At 42.2% G+C, this 27,533-nt stretch overlaps 1 protein-coding gene across 4 annotated transcripts in view; it reads right to left on the reverse strand.

The window, feature by feature from the left end:
- The window catches only part of GRIA1 (glutamate ionotropic receptor AMPA type subunit 1), a 445,232-nt gene that overhangs the window by 159,865 nt on the left and 257,834 nt on the right, over positions 1–27,533 (reverse strand). For 2 of the 4 annotated variants that reach the window (XM_040345114.1, XM_040345115.1), the window contains exons 4-6: positions 17,258–17,442; positions 11,943–11,996; positions 6,912–7,073 (exon numbers count right to left, since the gene is read on the reverse strand). In XM_040345114.1, coding sequence (XP_040201048.1) covers positions 6,912–7,073; positions 11,943–11,996; positions 17,258–17,442 — 401 coding nt within the window. Of the gene's footprint in view, positions 1–6,911; positions 7,074–11,942; positions 11,997–17,254; positions 17,443–27,533 lie in introns of all 4 variants that reach the window. The other 2 variants (XM_040345112.1, XM_040345113.1) reach the window with 1 other exon arrangement.

Below are 27,533 nucleotides of genomic sequence, written 5' to 3' on the forward strand. Positions count from 1 at the left end.
GCGATCTCAGCGACCCCTATAATTCCGCCACTGGTCTCCACTAACGTTCTGTTAGGAATTTTAATCCTTTTCTACTCTAAAACAAAAAATATATAATTTTGATTCTGTTGTTAACTCCCAGTGCTATAGCTTTTCAGCCTCATATATTTCAAAGCAAAACCTATTAACTGCAAATTGGTCATGTAATGTCTCAGAAAAAGGATGGGAAGTCTCCAATTGACCACCATTGTGTTATAGCTTGTGGTCTATGCAACCTGCGTTGGTTGCTTTATTCTTCAGGTAGCTCTTGTTTGTAGGGTTTTACTTTGAGGCTACATTACGGCAGTCTAATGAATTCCAGCTTGGTAGGTCCATAGCTTACATTCTCTTGTGTCTTTATTAAACCATCCTTTTTATTCTAATAAGCTAAGACAAATTCCGTACACATCGGCAATCATTCCAAGGAACAGTTCCGGCAAAGAACTAATTGTTACAGAACTAAGGCAATGAGATAAATTTCAGTTTCCTAAGACTGGAAGATATACTTACTTAAGCATTAAATATTATGACAGATATGTGCAGTGAGTCATCACACTCTGCTTCAGGGTGGAGGGAACTAGAGCAGGTAATGTTACTAAAAATTGGATGTGAGGTGAGGGATGTCTCTCCCACATGTTGTCAACCATAATAATAATAACTACTCAAGTCTTCAGCACTTTCAATAAAGGGCAGTTGTTGCTGATGCAATATACATATATTATATTCTCCTCTATATTGGTAGAAATTTAAATTAAACAGTAACATTATTTTTTTTTTCAGTGATTTTTTTTATGGGCAGAGGAACTAACAGCAAGGTCATGCAGATGCCTACAAGTAATGTTATGTTATAGTTAGTGCCGGCTCACACTACCGTGACTTGGGATCCAACTTGCGTCGCCCCAAGTCGCGCGACATGAGAAATTCAATTGAAGTGAATGAGAGCCGTCTTATTGTACACTACTGAAGTCGCTCCAACTTCAGAAAAGGTTCCTGTACTACTTCAATCCAACTTCTAGGCAACTTGTAGGCAACTTGTACCCATTGATTTCAATGGAAGTTGCCTCCAAAGTCAGATCACTGTCTTAACCTCCCTGGCGGTATGATTATTTCAGATTTTAGTTGCTGAAAGCAGTACCATTATTTTACAAGGAAATTTGGCGTTTTACATTGTAGGCCTGTAATTCTAATGCCGCGTACACACCATCACTTTATGTGATGAAAAAAAATGACGTTTTTAAAAACGTCACTTTAATTGACTGTGTGTGGGGGAAAACGTCGTTTTATGTCTTCTAAAAAACGACCAAAAAAAATTGAAGCAAGCTTCAATTTTATGTGTCGTTTTTCAAAAGTGCACTTTTTACTTCACAGAAATTGACCGTGTGTAGCAAAAAACGTCGTTTTCTAAGACGTTTTTTCATCCGCGCATGCCCAGAAGCTACTTATGAAGCAAGCTTCAATGGAAAAACGTGGTGGAACGTAACCTCACTTTGCAAGATCATTGTGAGAAAACGATGGTGTGTAGGCAACTTCATCTTTGAAAATTGAAGTTTCAAAAACGTCATTTTTTACTTCACAGAAAGTGTCGTTTTTTTTCATCACATAAAGTGATGGTGTGTACGCGGCATTAGGAATAACTCACTTAAATCTGTCCAAACAAGAGTCTAGTAGGCATTCCGGGTATGAAAAAGTTTGAAACAAAATCATAAATTATAATATAATAAATAATTATAAATAATTATAACAAATAATAATATAATTATAATAATAAAAATTATACATGCACTTGCCATGGCTGCCATACCCTAGATACGCCCCTGACAATAAGGCTGGGCTGCATTTGGCTACATTCATGGACAGTAAGGCTGGGCTGCATTGGGCTGCTTTCATGGACAGTAAGGCTGGGCTGCTTTCATGGACAGTAAGGCTGGGCTGCTTTCATGGACAGTAAGGCTGGGCTGCATTCATGGACAGTAAGGCTGGGCTGCTTTCATGGACAGTAAGGCTGGGCTGCTTTCATGGACAGTAAGGCTGGGCTGCATTTATGGACAGTAAGGCTGGACTGGGCTGCATTTATGGACAGTAAGGCTGGACTGGGCTGCATTCATGGACAGTAAGGCTGGTCTTCATTAATGGACAGTAAGGCTGGGCTGTTTTCATGGACAGTAAGGCTGGGCTGCTTTCATGGACAGTAAGGCTGGGCTGCTTTCATGGACAGTAAGGTTGGGCTGCATTCATGGACAGTAAGGCTGGGCTGCTTTCATGGACAGTACGCCCTGTTTCACACTGGTGCGTTTTGACTTGCGATTTCCCGGCAATGACACCATCCTAATCGGTGTGACACCGCATCTGCGGCACTGCACCGATTTCAAAAAGTAGTTGCTGTACTACTTTTTGCGATTTCAACCTGCACAGATGTCTCTGTAATCGCGGCCGAAATCGGGACTGCCAGCGGGAGTGAAATTGTGCGAGATCAGCTGAACTTGCACGATTTCACTCCCGCAGCCTAGTGTGAACCTGGGCTAAGGCTGGACTGCATTCATGGACAGTAAGGCTGGGCTGCATTCATGGACAGTAAGGCTGGGATGCATTCATGGACAGTAAGGCTGGGCTGCATTCATGGACAGTAAGGCTGGGCTGCATTCTCATGGACAGTAAGGCTGGGCTGCATTGATGGGCACAGTGAGGCTGCATTGATGGGCACAGTGAGGTTGCATTGATCTCTTGTACCTTGTCTGCAGTCTCTGACCATCTCTTGTACCATGTCTGCAGTCTCTGACCATCTCTTGTACCATGTCTGCATTCTCTGACCATCTCTTGTACCATGTCTGCAGTGTCTGACTATCTCCTGTACCATGTCTGCATTCTCTGACCATCTCTTGTATCATGTCTACAGTCTCTGACCATCTCTTGTATCATGTCTGCAGTGTCTGACCATCTCCTGTACTGTGTCTGCATTCTCTGAACATCTCTTGTATCATGTCTGCAGTCTCTGACCATCTATTGTATCATGTCTGCAGTCTCTGACCATCTCTTGTATCATGTCTGCAGTGTCTGACCATCTCCTGTATCATGTTTGCAGTCTCTGAACATCTCTTGTATCATGTTTGCAGTCTCTGAACATCTCTTGTATCATGTTTGCAGTCTCTGACCATCTCTTGTATCATGTCTGCAGTCTCTGCACATCTCTTGTATCATGTCTGCAGTTTCTGACCATCTCTTGTATCATGTCTGCAGTCTCTGACCATCTCTTGTATCATGTCTGCAGTCTCTGACCATCTCTTGTATCATGTCTGCAGTCTCTGACCATCTCTTGTATCATGTCTGCAGTCTCGGACCATCTTTTGTATCATGTCTGCAACCTCTAACCATCTCTTGTATTATATCATGTCTGCAGTCTATGAGGGAGTCTGGAGAGGAGTCAAGCGAGGGAGTGCTGCTGGGATGGGGGTCATGGAAGAAGTCAGACGTGTGGACTGTGGAGAGAAGACTATAGGATAAAACCAGAGCCACCAAACCAAGCTAGAGCCGACTGACTGATCCCTGCAAGGTGCACCTGAGAGGAGGTCAGTGAAAGTGCCGCAAGGCCAGTCTGAGGGGGGGGGGGTCACTGATGTAAGGGGGGAGTGAATACAACAATGTAAAGGGGGTTCTGATATAAAGGTTTCCCCCAATATTAGTAACCCGAATGTGTATTCTTTCTGTGGAAGGTGGTCTCTGGTCAACAGAGTCCCGTCCCCCCATGTTCCCAGAGTTCCTGGGGTCCCCCCTGATGCTTGACCACTTTTAACACTTTTAACTGAAATTTGCTTTATATATATATATATATATATATATATATATATATATATATATATATATATATATATGTGTGCTTTCATATTTATCTTCTATATATATATATATATATATATATATATATATATATATAATACATTCTTCAAATGTGCTTTAAAATGTATGCTGTTGGGCTGGTATAAAAATGCTATGGGGCTGGTTTAATTTTTTTCTAGGGCTGGATTTTATTCCCAGTCCAGCCCTGCCAGAACATTTGTCCCAATAGGAAGACTTTCCTCAGTTCTTGGTCTCATAATAGCTCCAGAATTTAGGATTTCCACTTGCTTTATGTTTTGGTGACAGTGGTCACTAGGATCATAAGAGAGGTGAATCCCCCACTGGAGACACAACTAACCAGATGGTCTGACACTTCCCTACTCTATCTAAAATGTAACAAAATGTTTTCCTTTGCATATACATTGATCCAACATAATGCAGCACTGAAGTATGAGTGGGCTCTTTGAGGTTACGATACCTTCTTTGGCATGTGCATGATTATACAAATCAAAACAAAATGGTAAACTCCTGTGCTCACCCAGGGATAAGCAATTTGTCCACAATGATTAGATGGGAAATTATGAAACACTTGGTTAAATTGCCTGTCAATATAGCAGGGTTTAATATAATAGTATGAAATAGATGTCCTGGTGATAACAATTCTTTGTTTGGTAAGCCAGGGTATTCTGAGGGGTTGATTTACGAAAGGAAAAAAGACTGTGCACCTTTCAAAGTGCAGTAGAACTCTGCAAGTGCAGTTGCCCCAGAACTTATTGAATGAGTTAAAGCTTCACTTTGAAAAGAATATCCAATCATTAGCAAGGAAAATAAAAAGAAACTTAATTTTTGCTTGAAAATGATTGGATGACGGAAGTCAGCAGAGCTTATGCTCATTTACTAAGCTCTGGAGCAAAGTGCACAGTCTATTTCCCCTTAGTAAATTCACCCCTTGGGGTCAGTTGCTGACAGGGTTTTTCACTAGGTCTTTAATTTGATAAGGCGCTGCTTGCTCAGAGCCAGCAAGTTTGTGCGTCAGAGAGAGAGAGAGAGAGATTCTGCATGTGTATCCCTGTAAAAGATTCTGCCGGGTAGCTGTCAGTCAACGCGTTTCAGAGAAATATTGCTCTCCTTCATCAGGATTTAGGTATATGAGGATTCTGGTCTTCTCTTTGACACCTTAGTTTTAATACTTTGTATACTCAGTTTATGATCTGAATAGAGGATCAGATGCCTCTTACTATAGACCTAGTAAGAAACTCTGCCTAGCAGCATACAAAGTATAACCTAAATTATCGAGCAGAGAATTCCTATCGAGAGAGTATTGTACCAATAGATCTATTATTTCAGACTGCTATATCCTCTTATACTGATAAGTAAATAAGCCCAGTGCTTGGTATTTTTCAATTTTTTGGATTGATACTATCTAATCATTGTGAATATTCTGTTTTATCCCCTGGTGAGCCCAGCAGTCTTTTATCTTATTTTGTTTTATTGGATACATTGAGATACATAGGGGGGTCTGTGTTTGAGACTGTAGCAATTACCATGTTATCACACAATAACCTCTCTACTTTGAGCAGTGCATCTTTCTTTGTTTTTAATGATTATCTACATATTCTATCCGACAAGCACTTTGCAGGGGGGCGTCATGAAAAGAGTCCCCTCCGGCTTGCGCCGCAGTTTTATGGGGTGGACTGGGCCAGGAGGCAAATTGGCCTGGCATCCCTATAATCTGATAATACCGGCAGGGCCCCCCATACATATGTAGGCGGCCTGGGCAGTGGACCCCAACCAATGAGTTGTTGTATGGGCAGCCGGTGTTCTGCTTCTAGTTTTGACTGATCTATCATCACAGCAGACCTGAGTTCTCTAATTTATTTGCCTCTGGCAGAGGAGTTGCTGTATATTATAGTGAATTAGTAGAGGTGCACCGAAATGGAAATTTCAGAACCGAAACGGAACCGAAATAAAAAAAAATGTCAGGCCATATGGAGCATCCTATCACATTCCCCCAATTGTCGCCTCTTGTTTCTTTCTTTTTTTTATTACTTTATCACTTTTTTTTGTAGCTTGTCATTTTACTTTTTTTATTTTTGTATAATTTTCTTATTTTTAATATTATTTTTCTTATTCTTTACTTTTTAATTACTTATTTTATTAATTTAATTATTATTTCTTATTTTTTTTTACACTTAACTTTATTTCTATCACACAGGAGAAAAACAAATCCCTGTGTGATAGCAATTGGAGGTGACAGGTTCTCTTTATTAACCCTGTCACCTCCAAAAACAGGAGTGCATTGGCAATTTTTAAGTTGTTTCGGCATTTCCCCAAAACAGCTATTTTCGGCCGATGTGTATCGGCCGCCGATATATCGGTGCATCCCTATGAATTAGCATACATATCAGCTACTGGTAATTTATATAGGAGGTAGGTTTTAATGTTTATACAGTAGCTGACAAGATTATATAACATGGGGTACCCAGGGTAGAAGGAAAGCTACACTATTTGGGTGAAACTTACCTAGTTGACAAATAGGTATAAGTATAGATGACATGGTCATCTATACTTGGCAGGTAGGTTGTAGGAGTCTCTTGCAATCCTTTGCTTGTGTCAGTTGTACATATTAAGGAATTTTTATTTTATTTCTATTGAATTTGATGTTAAAAATAAACAGATGGATTTATTTGTTCCTGTCCCCAATCCTTTCTTTGCTTAATGCCACAACCACTTACCTTCATCACTGTGCTATGTTTTCTGCTGCACCACTGGCATGGTTATTTACCTTTTGGGTGAAGTTACGCTTTAAAGACCTAGGTGTTAGCATCAGCATGCTCAGTGTTGTTCCTAAAATACTATTTTATAACATCTGAGATGTGGTGCACTATGTTGTCATTTATTTCAGCTATGTTATGATCTATCTACAGTATGTGTGTGTCTTATAATGTATCTCTACATGTATACGATAGAGGCTGCTATTTTCAGTGTACATGAAAATAGAACTTCGAAATTCCATTCAGTGAGTTCACAAAATTAACAGCTTTGTAATCTTAGAGGTTTACCTTTGGTTTCTTCCAGTCTACACGAGGTTGTTCCCGACCATCATAGGATTTCCATTGCTGCAATATCTGCGATACCCTGGCGTCCGTGTAGTTAACAAGCTGAAATCCTGTAACATTGGCTCCTGCTTCTTGAAATTTCTGCAGTTCAATGTCCATGAAACCCTAAAATTTCCAAAGAATATATTTTTTATCTATTCACAGGGCACTATAAGCTGTTAAAAATGTTTTTGATCCATAATGAAACACCCTAATCTAACAGATTAAGGGGTTGATTTACTAAAAGCAAATAGACTGTGCACTCTGCAGTTGTTCCAGAGCATAGTAAATAAGATACATTTTAACTGTGTAAAGAGTATCCAATCAAGTGCAAGGAAAATACAAACACTGCATTTTTTCTTGCAAGTTGCACATGATTGGATGATGGAAGTCAGCAGAGCTACTGCTCATTTACTAAGCTCTGGAGTTTATTTGCCTTTAGTAAATCAACCCCTATGTACACTCTTCTATAAAAGCAGGACAGTTTTTAGTGTCACTTGTAATGAAAAAGATAAGTAGGCTTCCCTTGCTAAGCTATTTCTGAACTAACTTTGCCTCAATGTCCTGCTGATCCTGTGGCTTCAGTACATAATGTAAAATCTGCCTGCGCATAGCTCACATTAAAGGCTGACTACAACCAACCTTTTTTTCGTTTTAAATAGAATAAAGCTGGATGTAGAAATGTTGTTCTTCTCATTCAGACAGCAGACTGAACAAAAGAAAGCTTAGGTCTCGTACACACGACCATTTTCCTCGACAAAATCCATCAAGAAACTTGGTGGCAGAGCTTTTTTGCAGAGGAAAACGGTCGTGTGTATGTTTTTCTTCGAGAAAACGGTTGTGGATCTCGGCGAGAAAAAAAGAGAACCTTTTATCTCATCGGGAGTCTCAATTTCCTCGTTGTGTTTCTGGTCGAGCTGGTTTATGACGAGAAACACGTTCGTGTGTATGCTTAGAAACCCACGCATGCTCAGAATAAAGTATGAGACGGGAGCACACCTTCGGTAAAAGTAGCGTTTGTAATGGAGATAGCACATTCGTCACGCTGTAACAGACTGAAAAGCGCGAATCGTCTCTCACTAAACTTTTACTTAACACGCAGTAACATGAAATTAGCAAAAGCAGCCCCAAGGGTGGCGCCAGTGGAATCAAACTTCCCCTTTATAGTGCCATTGTACTGTACGTGTTGTACTTCACCGCATTTGAGAACAACAAGATTTTGTCTTGACAGTGTGTACGCAAAGAAAGCTTGACAAGATTCTCGACAAGCCTGACAAGGAACTCGTCGAGGATAACGATGTTTCTTTTACGACGAGTTTCTCGGTCGTGTGTACGAGGCCTTACAGATTCCTCCATCCATACAAACAAGGTCCTGGCAGGACATTGTACAGGCAGTCCCCGGGTTACAAACAAGATAGGATCTGAAGGTTTGTTCTTGAGTTGATTTTGTTTGTCGGAACAGGAAAAAAAGCTTTTTGGATAGCGTAGGGAAGGGTTATCACGCCTGTAACATTTGTGTTGCTGTATGTGCCCCTGTTCAGAAGATTTCACCTCACTTTCTGTCCCTAGGACAATTAGATTTTGGAAATTTTGGGTGGTCGTGGAAACAAGGATTGGTGATAAAGCTTCAGTGGAGACACCTTTTTCCCATGATAACTCCGCGTACACACGGTCGATCCATCCGATGAGAATGGTCCGACGGACCGATTTCATCGGTTCACCGCTGAAGCAGACTGATGGTCTGATGTGCGTACACACCATCGTTTCCAAAACTGATCGGGTCAGAACGCGGTGAAGTAAAACACACGACGAGCTGAAAAAAACGAGGTTCAATGCTTCCAAGCATGCGTCGACTTGATTCTGAGCATGCGCGGGTTTTGAACCGATGCTTTTGCATACTAACCATCGGTTTGGACCTATCGGTCAGGCGTCCATCGGTTCGATTTTAAAGCAAGTTCTCTTTTTTTGGACTGAAGGACAACTGACCGATGGGGTGTACACACGGTCGGTTTGGACCGATGAAACTGAACTTCAGTCCGTTTTCATCGGTTTGGACTTATCGTGTGTACGCGGCCTTCCAGGAGTGAATTTCCCTTCCTAAGGGTAGATTTCCTCTCACTTCCTGCTGTCTCCCTCTGTTTGTAAGTAGGAGTCATTTGTAAGTGGAATGTTTGTAACTAGGGGACCACCTGTATTATGACAGCAGGATTTATTGCTGTCAAAATACACTGATTAGCGGCTGCAGCCGCTGATCAAGAAATTATATCCATCAAGTCCCTTCAACAGCAGTTAATCAAACCCACACACTGATTAGTTTACAGCCAGCTTTCCTATTAGATTTTTGATTTATATCTGCAGCTCCATTGGGGAGATTGGGGTGCCTGTGTACGAAAATGTCAATTGTGCTGCACATGTTACATATTGCCACATACACATCACATAGGCACGCATATGGCTTGACCTGTTGTGTACCTGTTTACTTGGTACAACCTCACCTTTATTATTTTTGAAAAAAAGCTGGGTGATATTATATTGTGTTTGTGTGCTCTAAGATTTAATTTAGCATATTTGTACAGAAAATTTGGGCTTAATAAATTGTGCTAATATCATGTGACATTTGGAACTATGACTATTTTATTCTCCATGGTCTCTACCTTTAGAAAATATATAATGTTTATAACATGCCTAAAATTATTTTTAAACATGTGTGCAAAAAACACAAAAGGCTCTGGTAGTGGGTTATAAAAGTTGTGTCACTACAATACATCTTATTCTATATATTATCCAATTTAAATTGACACTAAAATTAGGTTTCTGGTACAATTTTCAATAAAAAAAAACTAAGAAATGCTTTGTTAGTGTCAACAATTGGTTTCTGGTACAAAGCATTGCATATTTTTTTTTAAATGAATACAATTTTTTTTTTTTTTCAGTTTTGTAGATTTACTTGTTATGCAACACTGAAAACTGTAAGAAAAAAAAAATGACTGAAAACATAAAAAATATATATAATAATGATAAAAAATGTTGAAAGGAGAATAATCTACAGAAAATAATTGCTAAGAGAAAAAGCAGAGGATAAAAAACTGGTTTGTTCCCTGAAAAAAATAAGTTTGGAAAAATCACTACACTCATCTATAAAAAAAAAAAAAAAAAAAATGCATGAACAATAATACATATTAGGAAAATGAGCAAAGATCATTATGAATAATTTTAAAGAAATTTCCTGAAATCGAAGCTTTACATTTTTTTATAAAAAAATTTAAGAGAGGGAAAAATCATTAGAAGCCCTGTCGGAAAAAAATCCCAAATTTTGAGTTGGGGATTTCCCGTTTTGTCTACAGGTCTGGAAGTGAAAGGAAATCTCCTCAATGAAATTCCAACAGCAAACACAAATTCCTGACTGGGTTGAACTATTCTTTATTTTATATATATATATATATATAAACTTTAACTTTAGATACTGTATTTGCTGGCGTATAAGACTACCTTTTACACTTAAAAAAATGGCCAAAAAGCAGGGGTCGTCTTATATGCCGGGTCAGCTGCTTGGATGCCTGCTGGATGTGCGGTAATACTGTATGTAGCTTCGGCTACATACAGTATATACCGCTTAGCCAATCCCGGTGAGTGATGTATTCAAATAAATACAGAGCCTGCTTGGATTGGAGTAACAACCTTTGCCAATCCGAGCAGGCTACATAGAGTAGCCTGCTTGGATTGGCTTTGAGAGTCAGAGAGGCGTGGGCTGATGATGTTACAGCCTCTGCCAATCCAAGCAGGCTTTGTATTCATTAATAGAATACATTGCTCGCCGTGATTGGCTCCAGCTCCAGCAAGAAGGAAGAAGAATATGGCTCCAGAAGGAAGAAATATGAAGTGTCAGAAGCCTCGGAAGGGGGTCGTCTTAGATGGTGAGTACAGGCAAAAAATCTTAAAAAAATTTAAAATTAGGGGGTCGTCTTATACACCCAGTCGCCTTATACACCGGCAAATATGGTATATCTTATTATTTTTAAATATATACAGTACATGCTCTTAGTAATTGGGTTGAGATCTTGGGCCCTAGCGATGAGATTCGGCTGCCATAGTCCTTAGCTTCCCTACCCATTTTAGAGGTGGCGAATTTCTGCACACTTTGTGGTGTTCCCACTCTTTCTGCAGCATTATTATTATATAACATACGTAAGAAATCTTAGAGGAAGAGTGGGAGACCTTTATATATACCACAGCAAATCCCCAGACATTGGAATTTAAGTACAGTGATCTCAAACCTGCATCCCCCCAAAGAGATATACAAAAATTTTAACTTCACTCCCTAGCAGCTAGAAAACAGAATACAGTAAATATCAGTAATAGTGGAATATGAGATGCTAGCGTTCGAATGATGGTATGGAGGTGGTTACTGTGCATTAAAACATGGTGGTTTTAGTAATAAAAATGTAACATTAAATTTCTATAAGGTGAAACTCCCCTGATTTAGCTAATGACTGAATGAACCTGATATCCCCTATGTGAAGAGATACCAGATTCTTTGAGTTCTCTATCGCAATTAAACTTCCATAGTACTATAGCTAATGAATACAAAGAGCTACAATCTACTTTATTGTGTACCTTCATTGTGTTAGGCTTTACAGAACTGACCTCTTCATAGAACATATTACGTGTCAATAAATGGACCCCGGAAATGCAATTACAGGCTTCACAAAAAAGTCCACAAACTTCAAACACTTACTGTGGGCTGAAAATTCAGCTCACAATTTATAATATTTCTTGTGTTCTTTAACAAAAGCGGCAATTATTTAGTAGTTGCCAATGCGTATAGAACTCTGCGGCATAGCATTGTCTGCTGGTTCCTGTGACAACGCATGCTAGGTAATGCAATCACAGCACTCCAATCAACAATGGCTCTATTTGTACCATGAGCAAGTACAGAATGCTCCAACTGTGCATCACGCCCCTGCAAATTCCTTTCAACCCCAATACTTCACTTACCAGGTTGGCAAGAATATAGTGATATCCAACAATGTTCTTTTCTAGCTTGACAATCTATAAGGCCAGAAAAAAAATGGTTAACATGTATTAAAGCTTTATGGGACAATTTCTAGTCTATTCATTTATCTAAGATAACAGCAGGCAGATAGGAAACTATAACACTATACCCAATATGAAGATGTCAAAGTGCATACCCTGCCGAGCTGAGATGGATTGTGTTTACATATTCACATGTAGAGTAGCTGAGCTTTTCAAAAAATCTCCAATTCACATGGAGTTTGACAGTTTGACTGCTACCTGGTGCTTCCAGTCCTGGACTCCTTAATGAAAATGTAGTAAATTCTTAAGTAAGCACCTCATTGTGTGTGATACTGCACCACGTCTGGAAGTTGAGCATTGGAGATGATAAACAGAAGGCCTGACAGGTTCATTTTAAAAGGCTTCTCCACCATAAGTGCTATAACTAAGGCTTTGTAACTGAAACACTTAAGCTTTTTTTTTGGACTTGATTCCTACTGTGACAGACAGCTTCCTCCATTCTCCAGGTTTTATAGCTGAGAATTGCACCCAAGAACTAGACAACACTAGCTTAACCTGCCTGGCGGTGTTCCCGAGTCTGACTCGGGGTTAGATTTTCCTGCTGCGAGCGGTAACCCCGAGTCAGACTCGGGCTTGCCTCGCTAGATCCACAGGCGAAGTTACTTACCTTGTCCCTGGATCCAGCGATGCCACCGCGCTGTGTGAGCGAGCGGGACCTCGCTCGATTCACACAGTGCCTCCGTGTGACGCCGATCTCCGTTCCCTGCGACGTTACGACGCACGGGGACGGAGAACGGCGCCAAATTCAAAAAAGTAAACAAACACATTACATACAGTATACTGTAATCTTATAGATTACAGTACTGTATGTAAAAAAAACACCCCCCCCTTGTCCCTAGTGGTCTGTCCAGTGTCATGCATGTCATTTTATATAATAAAAACGTTTCTTTCTCCCTGCAAACTGTAGATTGTCCATAGCAACCAAAAGTGTCCCTTTATGTCAAAAATAGTTTTAGATCAGCTAAAAAACAGCGATAATAAATTATAATCACTTGCAGAATTGTGCGATAGCGATTTGTGGGGAAATTCGTCATAAAAAAAAAAAATAATGACAGCAACAATTCTGCAACTGAGCAAATTTCAGTGATTTTGATTTGATTACATTATTGAATAATTTTTATTATAATTATATTATTATTTGTTATAATTATTTATAATTATTTATTATATTATAATTTATAATTTTGTTTTTAAAAAAATGTCATACCCGGGATGCCTATTAGAAGCTTGTTTGGTCAGATTTAAGTGAGTTATTTCTAAAAATTACAGGCCTACAGTATAAAACACCAAATTTCCTTGCAAATAATGGTACCGCTTTCAGCATGTTTTTTCTGAAAGAATCATACCGCCAGGGAGGTTAAGTGCAAACTGGAACTGGCTTTATTGTAAATTCACCCAGATTATATACCACACAAAATCAGATAAGGGGCTTGATCCCCTTATCCTAAACAAACAGTAATACCATCAGTACATCTAACATTACATCGAATTAACAGCTAACATAAACATAAGAAGTAAGTTAGTTAACAGCTAGCAACGAATAGCTAAAGGTGATCTAATTAACAGAAATTTAATTAACAACTAATCACCTAGACTAGCCTAGATGACTCAGGTCAGTGCCCACCCAGACAATTTGGCACCAGTTCCCCAGAAAGAAGAAGACTCAGGGCTGTCCAGATTTCCCTAACCATCTTTCTTTTCACATCCATCTTTTCACTTGAGTTTCAAGTTGGCAGAGACCATCATGGCTTCCTTGACTGTTAATTGTGGCAATGTAATCTTACATTATATAACAGGACATCATCCAGAATGCTTGTAGCTCCCTCAAATGCCAGGGCCCATAGTCGGTAGGCAAGAGGCTACCCTGCAGTCCCCTCCAAAAGTTACAACTACCATATAAGCTAACAAAGGATTGACTTTGGTGTAATCACCATGCTGCTGGCTTTTCTTCTGTTGAATTCACATCCCTAGGGTTAACAGAGACCCCTGCCTGTGCACCACATCCTCCTTTTCCATCAGCGTTATGAGTTTTGAGCACAGCTGTTTGTTTTTCTGTTCCACTCCTCAACCATAAATTAAAAGTCTTTGTTCTAAATGTCAACAGGATCATTCTTAAATGAACCTCCCAAATGTGGAGCAATTCTTCTTCAAAGTTCACAGCAGAAGCAATGAAGTCATCCATTTCATCAACGTCTCTCAGTAGCTCAGTTTCCCTTGCTTCCCCCTCCCAGCAGTGACTCATCAGCCTTCTGTCTCTGAATACTGAGCAGATTCTTAGGATGGGGAATAGGGTGAGTTGAACTGTCAGGGAAACTTCAGTGCTTCTGCCAGGAAATTGAGGATGAAACGCTCACAGTGCCCTCAGCTAGGTCAGCCAAGGCTTGCTTTAACGTTTATTTACAGCTTGTTAATACTTTACATAAACCATTACCTCATCAACACCATTTCACCTAGTTATGTACTTAAAAAAAATGCAAGAGTGGCTAAAAGTAATAAAAATTTCTTTGCAGGTAAGACACTTCACAAATTCTGTATGTATTAAACCAATACATTTAGCTGTTTGCCTAGAATTCAGCGTTAAACATACATGAAGTCATTTGATGACTAACCTGTGATTGGGGTCTCCTTCCCCTGCACGTGGGGTTGGGGGGTACCTCTCCTCTTGTGTATGCGCTCATCAGAAACCCGGGAATAGTCGGGCTGAATTCAGGTTAAAGGCAACATTCAGGCGGAAACTCGGCTTAGGGGTGAGCCGTAAACTGTGTGCAGTAGTGTAATGTACAGAACCTCTCTGTAAAATGTACTGTCCAATGCTACTTCACACCCTTGCTCGATGTATAGTGTATTAAGGTGGGGCACTGCTGAGCCTATGCCCTCTCCACCAGTCCAGCTTAACTCTGCCATCTCACTCCCAATGACAGAATGGGGTACCACTGTGCACAAGTGCGGACCTCATGCATGCACAAAAATAAACTGCTTCCACTCTCCTGTCCCACGTGGCTGGAAAAATTGGGGCTCCGTACCGCTGGTTCGGTCCCACTTATTTTTTAGGGAACTGACCCATAGGGAGGGAGGCAGTGTACTGACAGTTCCTTGCTGTCTGGCTGCTGTTCACTCTCACCAATTCATGGTTACTCTTGGTTACTCGTGGCAACTACTCTCCTAATGAATTAACCCATTGTAGCCTTTCTCCTGTACCCCTTGTGTGCTTTACAGGCCCTGTTCTTCTGATACACCACATGCCTTCATGCACTCCTTTTAATAACTTCAGACCAGGCTTGAAACAATTAATAAAACTTTACTGAGCATTCAGCAACACAGTTCAACAGTACACTGTACATGAAACAGAATCCAGCCCTAACCAGGGATGGACTGGCCATAGGGACTACAGGGAGTTTCCCGGTGGGCCGATGGCTCAGTGGGCCGTTTTTTTAAAACGGAGACTCTCTTAGACCCCCCTGTCTCTTAGTCCCCCCTCTGTCTCTCAGTCCCCCCCTCTGTCTCTCAGTCCCTGTGTCTCTCAGTCCCCCCTCTTTTAGCCCCCTCCTCTGTCTCTCAGCCCCCTCTATCTCTCAGCTCCCCCCTCTGTCTCTCAGCTCCCCCCCCTCTGTCTCTCAGCTCCCCCCCCTCTGTCTCTCAGCTCCCTCTTCTGTATCATTCACTCCCTGACTCTTAGGCTGCTTTCTCACTGGGGCGGGCATTGTCGGTAAAACACTGCTAGTTTTAGCAGCACTATTCGGCATCTAGCAGGCGCTTTTAACCACCACTAGCAGCCGAATTCAAGGTTAAACGCGCCCATGTAGCGCTGCTGCCGAAGTGCTTTGCAGGCGCTTCAGCTGCGGTGGCCATTAATTTCAATGGGCAGGGGCAGTTTGTACACCGCTCCTCCACCGCCCCAAAGATGCTGCTTGGAGGACTTTTTTTAACACCCAGGCAGCGCCCCAGTGTGAAAGCACTTCAGTGTGAAAGGGGTCCTACACTCACCCCTCTCTTTTACACTCACTCTCTTTTTCTTACACTCACTTCCCTCAACCCTCCCTCTCTCATCCTCTCATGATATACAATAATGGATGTAGGGGCCTTTTGGTGGGCGTGATTTTTCGGTGGGGTGGGGGGCAGCATTTTATTGAATTAAAGTGGGCCGGTCTGGATGAAGTCCAGGGCCAAATTTTTGTCCCAGTCCAGCCCTGGCCCTAACTAACTAATGCAGGCTGTCCAGGTTCATACCTTCCAGAGAAGTCCATTCAGCAAGAGCTCAGCAAAGATAGGTTCCCAGTCAAGGGAGAATCCCAGCAGGGTGTGACCGAGGAGGGGCCACATGCTCCAGTTGGACTTCATGATGCTGCAGTTCTTCCTCTGAAATCCCATGTGCAAGAGATAGAGTCAGTTGGACCCACCTAGGGTTGCCACCTCATCCCTTTAAAAGCGAACACATTAATAACACAGGTTCTGGGGCTAATTTATTGCAGGAAAGGCCACCTTAATCAGCCACAGAACCTGTGTAATTAATATGTGTTCTGTTTTAACGGGATGAGGTGGCAACCTCAAACCCACCCCCTGTATTTATGTGGCCTACAATGGGGGGGGGGGGGCAGGACCCAGAAAGTTGGGGAGAGTCCATCCTGGGCAGCCTAAACGAACTACATGCATAAATAAAAATGCAGTGCAGACAAGGCTGAAATATTCACAAGCATCCTGTCAGCAAATGCTTACAAACCCACCCCTCATCCCCAGCATTTGCCCATAAGTAAATCCTCAGTTTTAAGCAGCCTTTTTTTTATATTGTCAGAAGCTTAAAGCTGAAAATGATTATCAAAATGTTTGCTGGACTGCACAAGCATTTATGTAAATGTGCAGGTTTTATTTTTCCAACTGCCAAGTCCGGCAATTTATATTTTATATTAGAGACCTAGACATGTATCCGTGGACCAGAATCACCTGGGAAGCCTCTACTGTGATCTAAGGAAAAACCCTCTTTTGAACTTGACCTACTTAGAAATATCTTGGCTTCCTTTTATTCTGCTCAGCTGGAATTACACCCACATACAAAACTCAGTTTACTTTATGACAGTCCCCGCATTAACAAATTAAAGGTACAAAAATATAGATCAACCATATAGCCTGGTATTGTCCTTTGAACACAATATTAGCAAACATTGATAAAATATCATATGAAAATGATATAGAGCTGGTTTTGAGGATAATGGTAACACTACCTGGGTGAGTATGGCATTCAGTCTTTCGGACTCACAGTCTATCACGACCTGGCGATCTTTACTCTTGTCTAGATCCTGAAATAGCAGACGGTATTCATCCTCTGTAGTGGTAAGAATGTTGACAGCTGTAACTTGCCAGTTCTTCTCTGCCGCCGTGTCCAGCACCTTCTGGAGGACAGACAAACCTGATAACAAAGAGGAATTAGGCTAATCAGTGTCCCCCAATAGTAGGACATATAACGATGAATTCCCTACAGGTATAAAATATACAAATTGCTAGAGCTCTGTATTTTTTTTTATAAATTATTAGGCCAAATTCTTAACATTTGAATAGTTTAGGCACCAACATTTTACTTGATATTAACCTCTAGCAATTCTCTATAAAGCAGACTGGGAAAGGAAGGGGCAGGACTGGGGGCCAATCGGGTATGCCGCATGCAAATATGCTGACAAGGAACATGCTGATAAAGGAGGGAGCAAAGTGAGCACCAGGGCGACCTAATCAGTCTGCTGCTGCTCCTTCAACATCTAGTTAGCAGGCTGGGGGTGGGGTGCTGTTAAATTATTTTTACAGTCTCTGACTGTATTAGAAAAGTTGTATCATCCATGTGGCTCTGCTATGTGATGAGGCTCTGTAAATCTCACAACTGGATGGACAAAAATACAAATTCTTTTGGCAGGTAAAACAGTTCTCTTATAGGGATTTAATCATTTTGCCAGGTGTTCAGATTTATTTAATATGTTTATACAGTTGAACCTCGGATTACAAGCATAATCCGTTCCAGGACACACATGGCTTTTATGGTTCAACTCCCACTTTACAGCTACATACTGCATAGTTCTCTTTAATAAAACATTTTTCTAAACGACCCATTTGTAATTTTCACAATGTAGTCATTATTACAATGACCAACTATTCTTCGTCAAATACTAAGACCCTCTGGCATTCAGTTGTCATTATTCAGTGATGTGTGCTCTTGGGGTTGCTCCCCTTTCAGTGGCAGGCAATCTTTTTATCTTATCTCAGCCTCCTGCTCCCTAGTTCCTTTCCTTACTTATTCTCTTTCTACTCTTTGTTCTTTTCCATACCTGTCTCCTTTATCAGAACATCTCACTGAAAACCCGACCCCTGCTTAAAGGGTAGTTTAATGTGATGCTCTCTTTGTTGTTTTTATATGCAGCGCACAGAATTAGGCAAATTGTGATGATCTGCCTGTTGTCTTTCAATATCATGTATGAATTTCTTGGCTCTTGTGCTGTCTTAATCAATTGAATTTAAACCGGAAATTATTAACTACTCCTCTAGTTTGAATGAATAATGTATTATATGCACACTGTGCTGTTATTGTAGCTCCTTCTGTTTCGGTATCATACGTGAACAAAAAAAAAATATATATATATTGTATATATATATATATATATATATATATATATATATATAAAACTATATATATATATATATATATATATATATATATATATATTGAGCCAGCTGATCTACAATGATACTCAGATCCTTCTCCTTGATAGTAACCCCCTTGATAGTATGATCATGTATATTTGTAGCTTCCAGATTTATAATTGCACAGAAACCAGCACTGACATTTTTTTGCCATGTAGCTACATAATCATTGTGGGTGTGTGTGTGTGTTTAGGTCAGATTGTATATTTTAGAATTTTTAAGAATGTAAAATAAAAAATGTCACACAATCATCACTATTGGATGAGCCCATGATCGATAGTGAGTGCTGAACATTTCTTGCACAGTGGGACTGTATTTTGGTGCAAACAATGTGGACAGGCCTGGATTTACTCCCTTTGCTGCCCCAAGGCCGGGTCCCTCAATGCCGCCCCCGCCAAAAAAAAAACTGAAAGTCCCCCAACCCGTGCCCATCATTGCCACCTCACCATGCCCATCATTGCCGCCTCACCATCACTGCCGCCTTACTGTGCCCTCATTACAGCCTCCCTCACCATCATTACAGTTCCCCTCACCATCATTGCAGCCCCCCTCACCATGATTGCAGCCTTACTGTGCCAAACAATGTAGCCTCACCAGTCAGTGTGTGCATTACTCACATCGGGCATCTCCTGCTCCTGCTGTGTCACGGAGCTTACTGTGAAAAGTTCAGGCGCACTGTGATAAAAGTCCTGCCCTCCTCCTAGACCAGCTTGTGTGATAGACAGAACACTGCCTCTTTCACACAAGCTGGTCTAGGAGGAGGGCGGGCCTTTTATCACAGCGCGCCCAAACTTTTCACAGCGAGTTCCGTGACACAGCAGTCTCCCGCAGTGTGTTAAAACCGGCACCGCCCCTGCACCCACTGCCGCCCCTAGGCCTGGCCTTGGTGGCCTTGTCGGGAATCCGGCCCTGAATGTGGACAGTTTACAGTATGGTTCCTCCTAAACTGAAATATAGGAACCTTTACACTGTAGTTTTGATCACCTGGCTGGTTCCTGCTTGCACTCTTATTGTTATTGAATGTCTGATTCAAGTTCTGAATTAATATATGTTAATGCAAACGTAAACTGAATTTAAATAGTGTATATAATGTATGCTGTATAACTTGTTTTGTGTTTTGATGGTAATAGCTGAAAGAGAAGATGTAATTATTAATGTTTGCCTTTATTGTTTTTCATATAAACACATCTCTTAGAACACATTGCATTGAACAGCACAGTAAAACTTTGGATTATGAACATAATTCCTTTCCGGAAAGCATCCATGTAATCCAAAACACTTGTATAGCAAAGCAAATTTCCCCATAAGAAATAATTGTAACTCAAATGATTCGTTCCACAACCATTTATTCATAAGTTCTTCAGTTTAAAGTCCATATAAAAAGATTACAGCAATGTGATAAGTTGTGTAAACATAAAATGTCCATCCAAAATGGAAGCCTCCGCAAGGGAATTAGAAGCAAACTCCAGCAGGACCTACAGAGTATAAAAGAAAAGAGAGGCGCCTCTAAGGCCGGGTACTAACGAGCAAACATGTACGATGAAACCGGTCCGTCGGACCGTTTTCACCGTACATGTCTGCCAGAGGGCTTCTGTACGATGGCTGTACTAACCATCGTACAGAAGTCCGCGCGTAAACAATACGCGGGGCGTGTCCGCGTCGTCGCCGCGACGATGACGCGGCGATGACACGGCGACGTGGGCGGGCCTGCCATTTAAAGGCTTCCACGCATGCGTCGAAGTCATTCGACGCATGCGAGGGACGGCGGGCGCTCGGACATGTACGGTAGGTCTGTACTGACGACCGTACATGTCCGAGCGGGCAGGATTCCAGCGGACGGTTTTAAAACACGTCCAGGAATATTTGTCTGCTGGGAAAAGGCCCGGCGGGCAAATGTTTGCTGGAATTCGGCCCGCTCGCGCCTACACACGACCGAACATGTATGCTGAAACTGGTCCGCGGACCAGTTTCAGCATACATGTTTGGTCGTGTGTACGGGGCCTTAGTGTAGCAATACAGTTACATTTAATGAAGGTACAAAATTTAGCAACTCACATGGTTGATGATTAAAATAAACACATATGTGTATGCAGGCATCCGGGGTAAAGCTATCCACATAGACCATCCTCCTCACCGCCGGCTCTCACCACTGTTAGTCTGCAATCATGACCGGGAAGACTACCCTGCAGTAGAGCGTTCTGAAAGCGAGGCTTGAACTGCTCGTGGAAGGGACAAAATCAATGGCGGTGCGGAGGATGGTCTATGTGGATAGCTTTACCTCGGGTGCCTGCATACCTAGATGTGCCTGTTTTAATCATCAACCATGTGAGTTTCTAAATTTTGTACCTTCATTAAATGTAACCATATTGCTACACTTAGAGGCGCCTCTCTTCTATTTTATACTCAGTTGTAATATGACGCTACTCTTATATCAAGACATCGCTTGTATAAGTCAAAACTTATTTAAAAATGTTGCTTGTCTTGCAAAACGCTCTCAAACCAAGTTACTCTTAAACCAAGGTTTTACTGTACATGAACTACAGAAAGTGACAGTACAATAATATCCAATCTGAATAAGATAATACAGAAAGTTAGGAAAAAATGGTCCCACTGTTAATGTCAGCTTATGATGAAACGCATAGGGACGTGGCCTACATGGTGACGTCAGCACACTTGAATCCTCCATCCTTAGCCGACGCTAATTGAAATGCATTTGTATTTGGGCTGTCAATGTAAGTGCAATGACATATTTTAATAAAGCATATTGAGGATTTTACACTGGTTGCCAGTCTTTTTCTTTATATGCCATACCACCATTACCATGTGGGAGATTGCGAGATTGGAGGTTGTGAGGCAGTCCCGAATTGTGATACTCAAGCCTCGTACACACGACCAGTTTTCCTGATGGAAAAACTGCGACAGTTTTTCCGACAAGAAAACTGCCCAAAAACCACCAGACAAAAAAGAGAACCAGTTCTCTTTTTTGGATTTGCCAACTGTTACAGAAGATTCATATTTAATTTCTCTAAAGTAAATACACCTATTACGCAGCTGACAAAGAAAGGGACACCCTTTTTCTGGTCACCTGAGGCACAGGCTGCCTTTAGTAAACTAAAGACTCTTTTCACTTCTGCACAAATACTGGAAGACCAAGAAGAGGAAAGACCTTTCCTCTTCTTGGTCTTCCCCAGTGATGTAGCAGAGGTACGTCAGAGGGGGCAGGGTCACGTGACGGGTGGCTCTGCCTCCTCTATATAAGAAATGTCACAGCTTCAGCCGCTCATTCGCGGTGAGAGGAGGTCCGGGATGCTGCTGCGCCGGATGGATGGATCTTCACATCGCCGGAGCGGAGATCACCCGACGCTGGATCTTCTCATCGCGGGAGATCACCCGCACCCGTCGCAGGATCAGGACAACGCAGGAAGCCGGGAACGAGTGGATTTTTCAGCGCTGGAGTTTTTTTTTTTTTTAATAAAGGACTTTATTCTTTTGTGTCAGTGTGTTTTTTTTACAATACTTTTTACTTCCTTCGTGAAATGGTAGAGGTACAGTGTACCCCATTACCATTTCACACAGGGGGGGGGGGTCAGGATCTGGGGGTCCCCTTTGTTAAAGGGGTCTTCCAGATTCTGATAAACCTCCCTCCCGCAGACCCCCACAACCACCGGGCAAGGGTTGTGGGAATGAGACCCTTGTCCCCATCAACATGGGGACATCCTCCCCATGTTGAGGGCATGTGGCCTGGTGCGGTTCAGGAGAGAGGGGGGGCCGCACTCTGTCCCCCCCTCTTTTCTGCGGCCGGCCAGGTCAACGTGCTCGGATAATGGGTCTGGTTATGGATATTTAGGGGGAACCGCACGTCATTTTTGTTTTAAATTGACGGCGGGGTTCCCCTGAATATCCATACCAGACCTGAAGGGTCTGGTTATGGATATTTACCGGGAACCGCACGTCATTTTTGTTTTAAATTGACGGCGGGGTTCCCCTGAATATCCATACCAGACCTGAAGGGTCTGGTTAGGATATTTACCGGGAACCGCACGTCATTTTTGTTTTAAATTGACGGCGGGGTTTCCCTGAATATCCATACGACTTCTGGAGCTGGACTTCAAGAAAGGGTGAAATGTTTTTTATTAACGGACGTTAGTAAGGAATGATATAACGGATGTATACGGATATATACGGATAAACATTATCCGTTTTCAATAAAGGAAGAATGGTAAAATATTTATCCGTATGTATCCGTTATTAAATCCGTTAATAAACGTCCGTTAATAGGTGTAATACGGATATTATAAAACGGACATACAATCCATAGTGTGAAAGAAGCCTTATTCTTGTGCTTATTTCCCTCAGTTAATGTCTTCAGCTGAAAAGAATTATGACATTGGAAATAAGGAGTTGCTGGCAATTAAGGAAACATTTTCCAAGTAGAGACATCTGCTGGAAGGGGCCAAGCATCTAGAATCTGTTCTCACTGAACAAAAAAATGTAGTTTATCCGTTCTGCCAAGAGATTATCTTTTAGACAAACACATTGAACCCTATTCTATTCTAAGTTCAATTCTGTTATTTTGTATCGACCTGGGTCAAAGAATGGCAAGGCCTATGCCCTTTTAAGAATATTTTCTGGGCCTCTCCAGGAAAGCAACTCTGAATGTACAAAAGAAGTTCCTAGGGGCCACGAGTTCCAAGACATTCTTGAGTCTCATCAAAGAGGGGTAAGAGAATGACCCACTTCTCAATCATCTTCCTAAGGACATTAAATTTGAGCACAAGTTTGGGTTTGGGCAGAAGCCTTTCCGGTTGGGGAATGACGCTAAACTTGCTTGACATTTTAAGGTTTCTAAGACAGAAGAACTTTTGTCATGTTCCTTTTGGTGTCCTGGTTAAAAGAAAGATGTCAGGAGCTATGTGGACTCGTATCAGACCTGTGCACGCAATAAGACACCCCGATCTTCTCCTTTGGGGCTACTCCAACCACTCCCTGTTCAATAGGGGCCAATTTTTACAGACTTTGTGGTCTATCTTCCTCCCTAGAAATAGATGACCGCCATTCCGGTGGTCGTTGACTGTTCACTAAGATGGCTTATTTTATACTTGTTAAGTCAGTATCCATTGCTGAATAAACTGTGGTTCAGGAAATCTCTAAACTACAAAGGATTCCTGAGAATATGGCGTCTGACAGAGGCACACAGTTTACTTAGAAATTTTGCAAAAGATTTGCTTAGCCTTAGGTGTAACAATTAATCTGTTGTCTCAGTCTAATAGTCAGACCGAGAGGACCAATCAAACATTGGATCTTCAGGATGACTGGGTGGACTACTGTATTTTCCTATGGCAGAGCTCGCTTTTAACACTTTTAAACTAAGCTCCACTTACCAAAGCCCTTTTTTCACAAATTTCAGGTATCATGCAGTTTTTATTCCTGTTCTCTCAATTCCTGCTGTTACCAACAGATTACGGTAACTACATTACAGGAGATTCAGAAGAAATTGACTGATACTTTGAAGGAGGCTCAGGAATATTACAAGAAGCTTACTGACAGACATCACAGATCATTCCCTACTTTTCATGTGGGTAACACAGTTTGTTTATCTACCAAAAATGTGAAGATTTATGTTACCTGCTAAGGTGGGTCAAAAGTTTGTGGGATGTTTCCAGATTTCTGCTCAAATCAATCCGGTAATTTTTCACCTAAAACTCTCTGACAGTATGAAGATTCCAAACCTTATTTCCTCCACCACATATGAGCCTCTTACCAAACCGTGTGGACCCCTGAAAACGAAAATGAAGACAGCATGTTGTATATCAAACAACTCCAGGCACTCAGTCCACATCAGACCCACAGACCACCAACAAATGACCACCAACAAATGATCTTACATGGCTCCAAGGATTAAAACACCAGGCTACATAACCATTTATTAAAATACATACAGGTATTTACATATTAGAAATTAAATCAATGCAAAACACAAATGTCACATATGAAGCACCTTGGCGGGCGTGATGGTGTCACCAGTTCAAGGCCCTCCCAATGCCATTTGCGTCAGTCCACATCAGCAGCTCTTGTTCCCCTGATGACGCAAAATGACACAAAAAAAGAACCGCGCTGGGAGGGGCTTGAACTGGTGACATCATCACGTCTGCCGAGGTACTGCCGGTGTGGCATTTGTGTTTTGCATTGATTTAGTCTGTAAGTACCTGTTATTTTACTAAATGCTTAAGTGGCAGTTTTATACTGTGTACAGCCTCTGTTTCCTCTTCCATTGCTGCTGAATGGTATTGCCTGGACTGGTGTTTTAATCATTGGAGTCATGCAACATCCATTTGTTGGTGGCCTGGGGTCTGATGTGGACAGTGCCTGGAGTTGTTTGATATACAACATGCTGTGTTGATCTTTGTTTTTAGGGGTCCACATAATTTGGTAAGAGGTGTCTTTGGTTAACTATTACAATCATCATGCACTCTTTTGGTGGAAAGCTGCAATTTGCACATTTAAATATTTTGAGGATGGATTTTTTTTTTATATTCTTGATCCAATAATTTAAACTTTGTATATTATATACCAATTTTTATTCATATGTTTGATTTGTCTGAAAGCACACTTGTTATATATATATATATATACCGTATTTATCTTCATATAGCGCGCCCCGGCGTATAGCGCGCACCCCAACCTGGAAGGGAAATTTCAGTAAGAAAGTAAGAAAATGCTTACAGTTTGAATGCCCCTCGTCGGTGTCTTGCCTGGCGTCCATCGGCGGCCTTGTCCGGTCCGGCGTCCGTCTGCGGCCCTGGTGGTGTCCTCCCCGCTTCTCCCGCGCTGTTTCTGAGTCGATCCCGGCTTCCCGCGCTGTGTTTGAACGCCGTCGCCGACATATACCGAGCGCAGTACACTCGGGCACGCTCGGCCATGCTCGGCTCCTCTCGCATAAAGGCTAGGAGGCGGCACAGGGCGTGACCGTAAGGGGAGCCGAGCCTGGCCGAGTGTACCGAGTGTACTGCGCTCAGTATATGTCGGCGGCGGCGTTCAAACACAGTGCGGGAAGCGGGGATCGGCGTATATCGCGCACCCACGATTTCCCCCTGATTTTAGGGGGAAAAAGTGCGCGGTATACGCCGATAAATACGGTAATACTTAAACCATTTCATGAAAATCCTTTTTTCTGTAAGAATTCTTCCAGGGGGTACAGGTAAAGAAGAATTTGTGGTTGACAGAATTCTTGATTCCAGGATCTTTAGGGACAATACAATTTCTGGTTCAATGGATATGGACCAGAGGAAAATTCTTGGGTGCCTGATGAAAATTAGGGATGAGCCGAACACCCCCCCCCCCCCGTTCGGTTCGCACCAGAGCCTGTGAACAGACCAAAAGTTTGTGTGAACTTTAGAACCCCGTTAAAGTCTATGGGACTCGAACATTTTGAAATCTAAAGTGCTAATTTTAAAGGCCGTTTTTTTCGGGAGCACCTAGGGGGGTGTATAGTATGCCTGTGAAGTAGCGCTTGTTTCCCGTGCTTAGAACTGTCCCTGCACAAAGTGTCATTTCTTAAGGTAAAAAAGTTATTTAAAACCACTCCCGGCAAAACAGAGAGAAGTCATTGATAAAAAAAAAAATGCGTGGGGGTCCCCAAAATTCAATTACCAGGCACTTCAGGTCTGGTATGGATATTAAGGGGAACCCTGCATCAAATTAAAAAAAAAATGTGTGGGGTCCCCCCCAAATATCCATACCAGACCCTTCAGGTCTGGTTTGGATCTTAAGGGGAACTCCACCCCAGATTTAAAAATAATGGCGTGGAGTTCCCCCCAAAATCCATACCAGACCCTTTAACCGAGCACGCAACCTGGCAGGCTGCAGGAAAAGAGGGGGGACGAGAGAGTGCCTGAACAGTACCAGGCCACATGCCCTCAACATTGGGAGGATGCTTTGGGGTCTGCGGGTGGGGGGCTTATTGGAATCTGGAAGACCCCTTTAACAAAGGGGACCCCCAGATCCCGACCATCCCTATGTGAATTGGTAATGGAGTACATTGAACCCCTACCATTTCACAAAGAAAGTGTAACAAATTGTAAAAAAAAAAAACACAGACACCGTTGGGAAAGTCCTTTATTAAAAATAAAAAAAGATTCCAGCGGTGGTAATTCACTCTCGGTCTCCGCTCCAACGCTGTCGGCATCCTGCGATGGGTGATCTATTCTCCGGGGTCCAGCGATGAGAAGATCTCCTCTTCATCCAGGTTCAGTATCCAGCGATGAGATGTCCGCAGCGCAGCGCATCACCTGTCTCCACCGGAGACACCCTGGGAATGACGCGGCTTCAGCCAGTGACAGCTCTTATGTAGATGAGGGCGGGGCCACCCGTCAGGTGACCCCGTCCCCCTCTGACGCAAGAGAAAACCCAGGCTTTCCCAGTGACGTGAAGGGTGACCCTGCCCCCCTCTGATGTAATGGCAAACCTGCGTTACATCAGAGGGGGGCGGGGTCACCCACACGTCACTGGGAAAGCCTGGGTTTTTCCTTGCGTCAGAGGGGGGTGGGGTCACATGACGGGTGGCCCCGCTCTCACCTACATAAGAGCTGTCACTGGCTGAAGCCACGTCATTCCCGGGGTGTCTCCGGTGGAGACAGGATGTGGACATCTCATCGCTGGATCCTGGACCTGGATGAAGAGATCTTCTCATCGCTGGACCCAGGAGAGGAGATCACCCATTGCAGGATACCGACAGCGTTGGAGCGGAGACCAAGAGTGGATTACCACTGCTGGAATCTTTTTTTTATTTTATTTTTTTTAATGAAGGACTTTCCC

Source organism: Rana temporaria, chromosome 3 (assembly GCF_905171775.1).
Source record: "Rana temporaria chromosome 3, aRanTem1.1, whole genome shotgun sequence".
Lineage (NCBI taxonomy): Eukaryota > Metazoa > Chordata > Amphibia > Anura > Ranidae > Rana > Rana temporaria.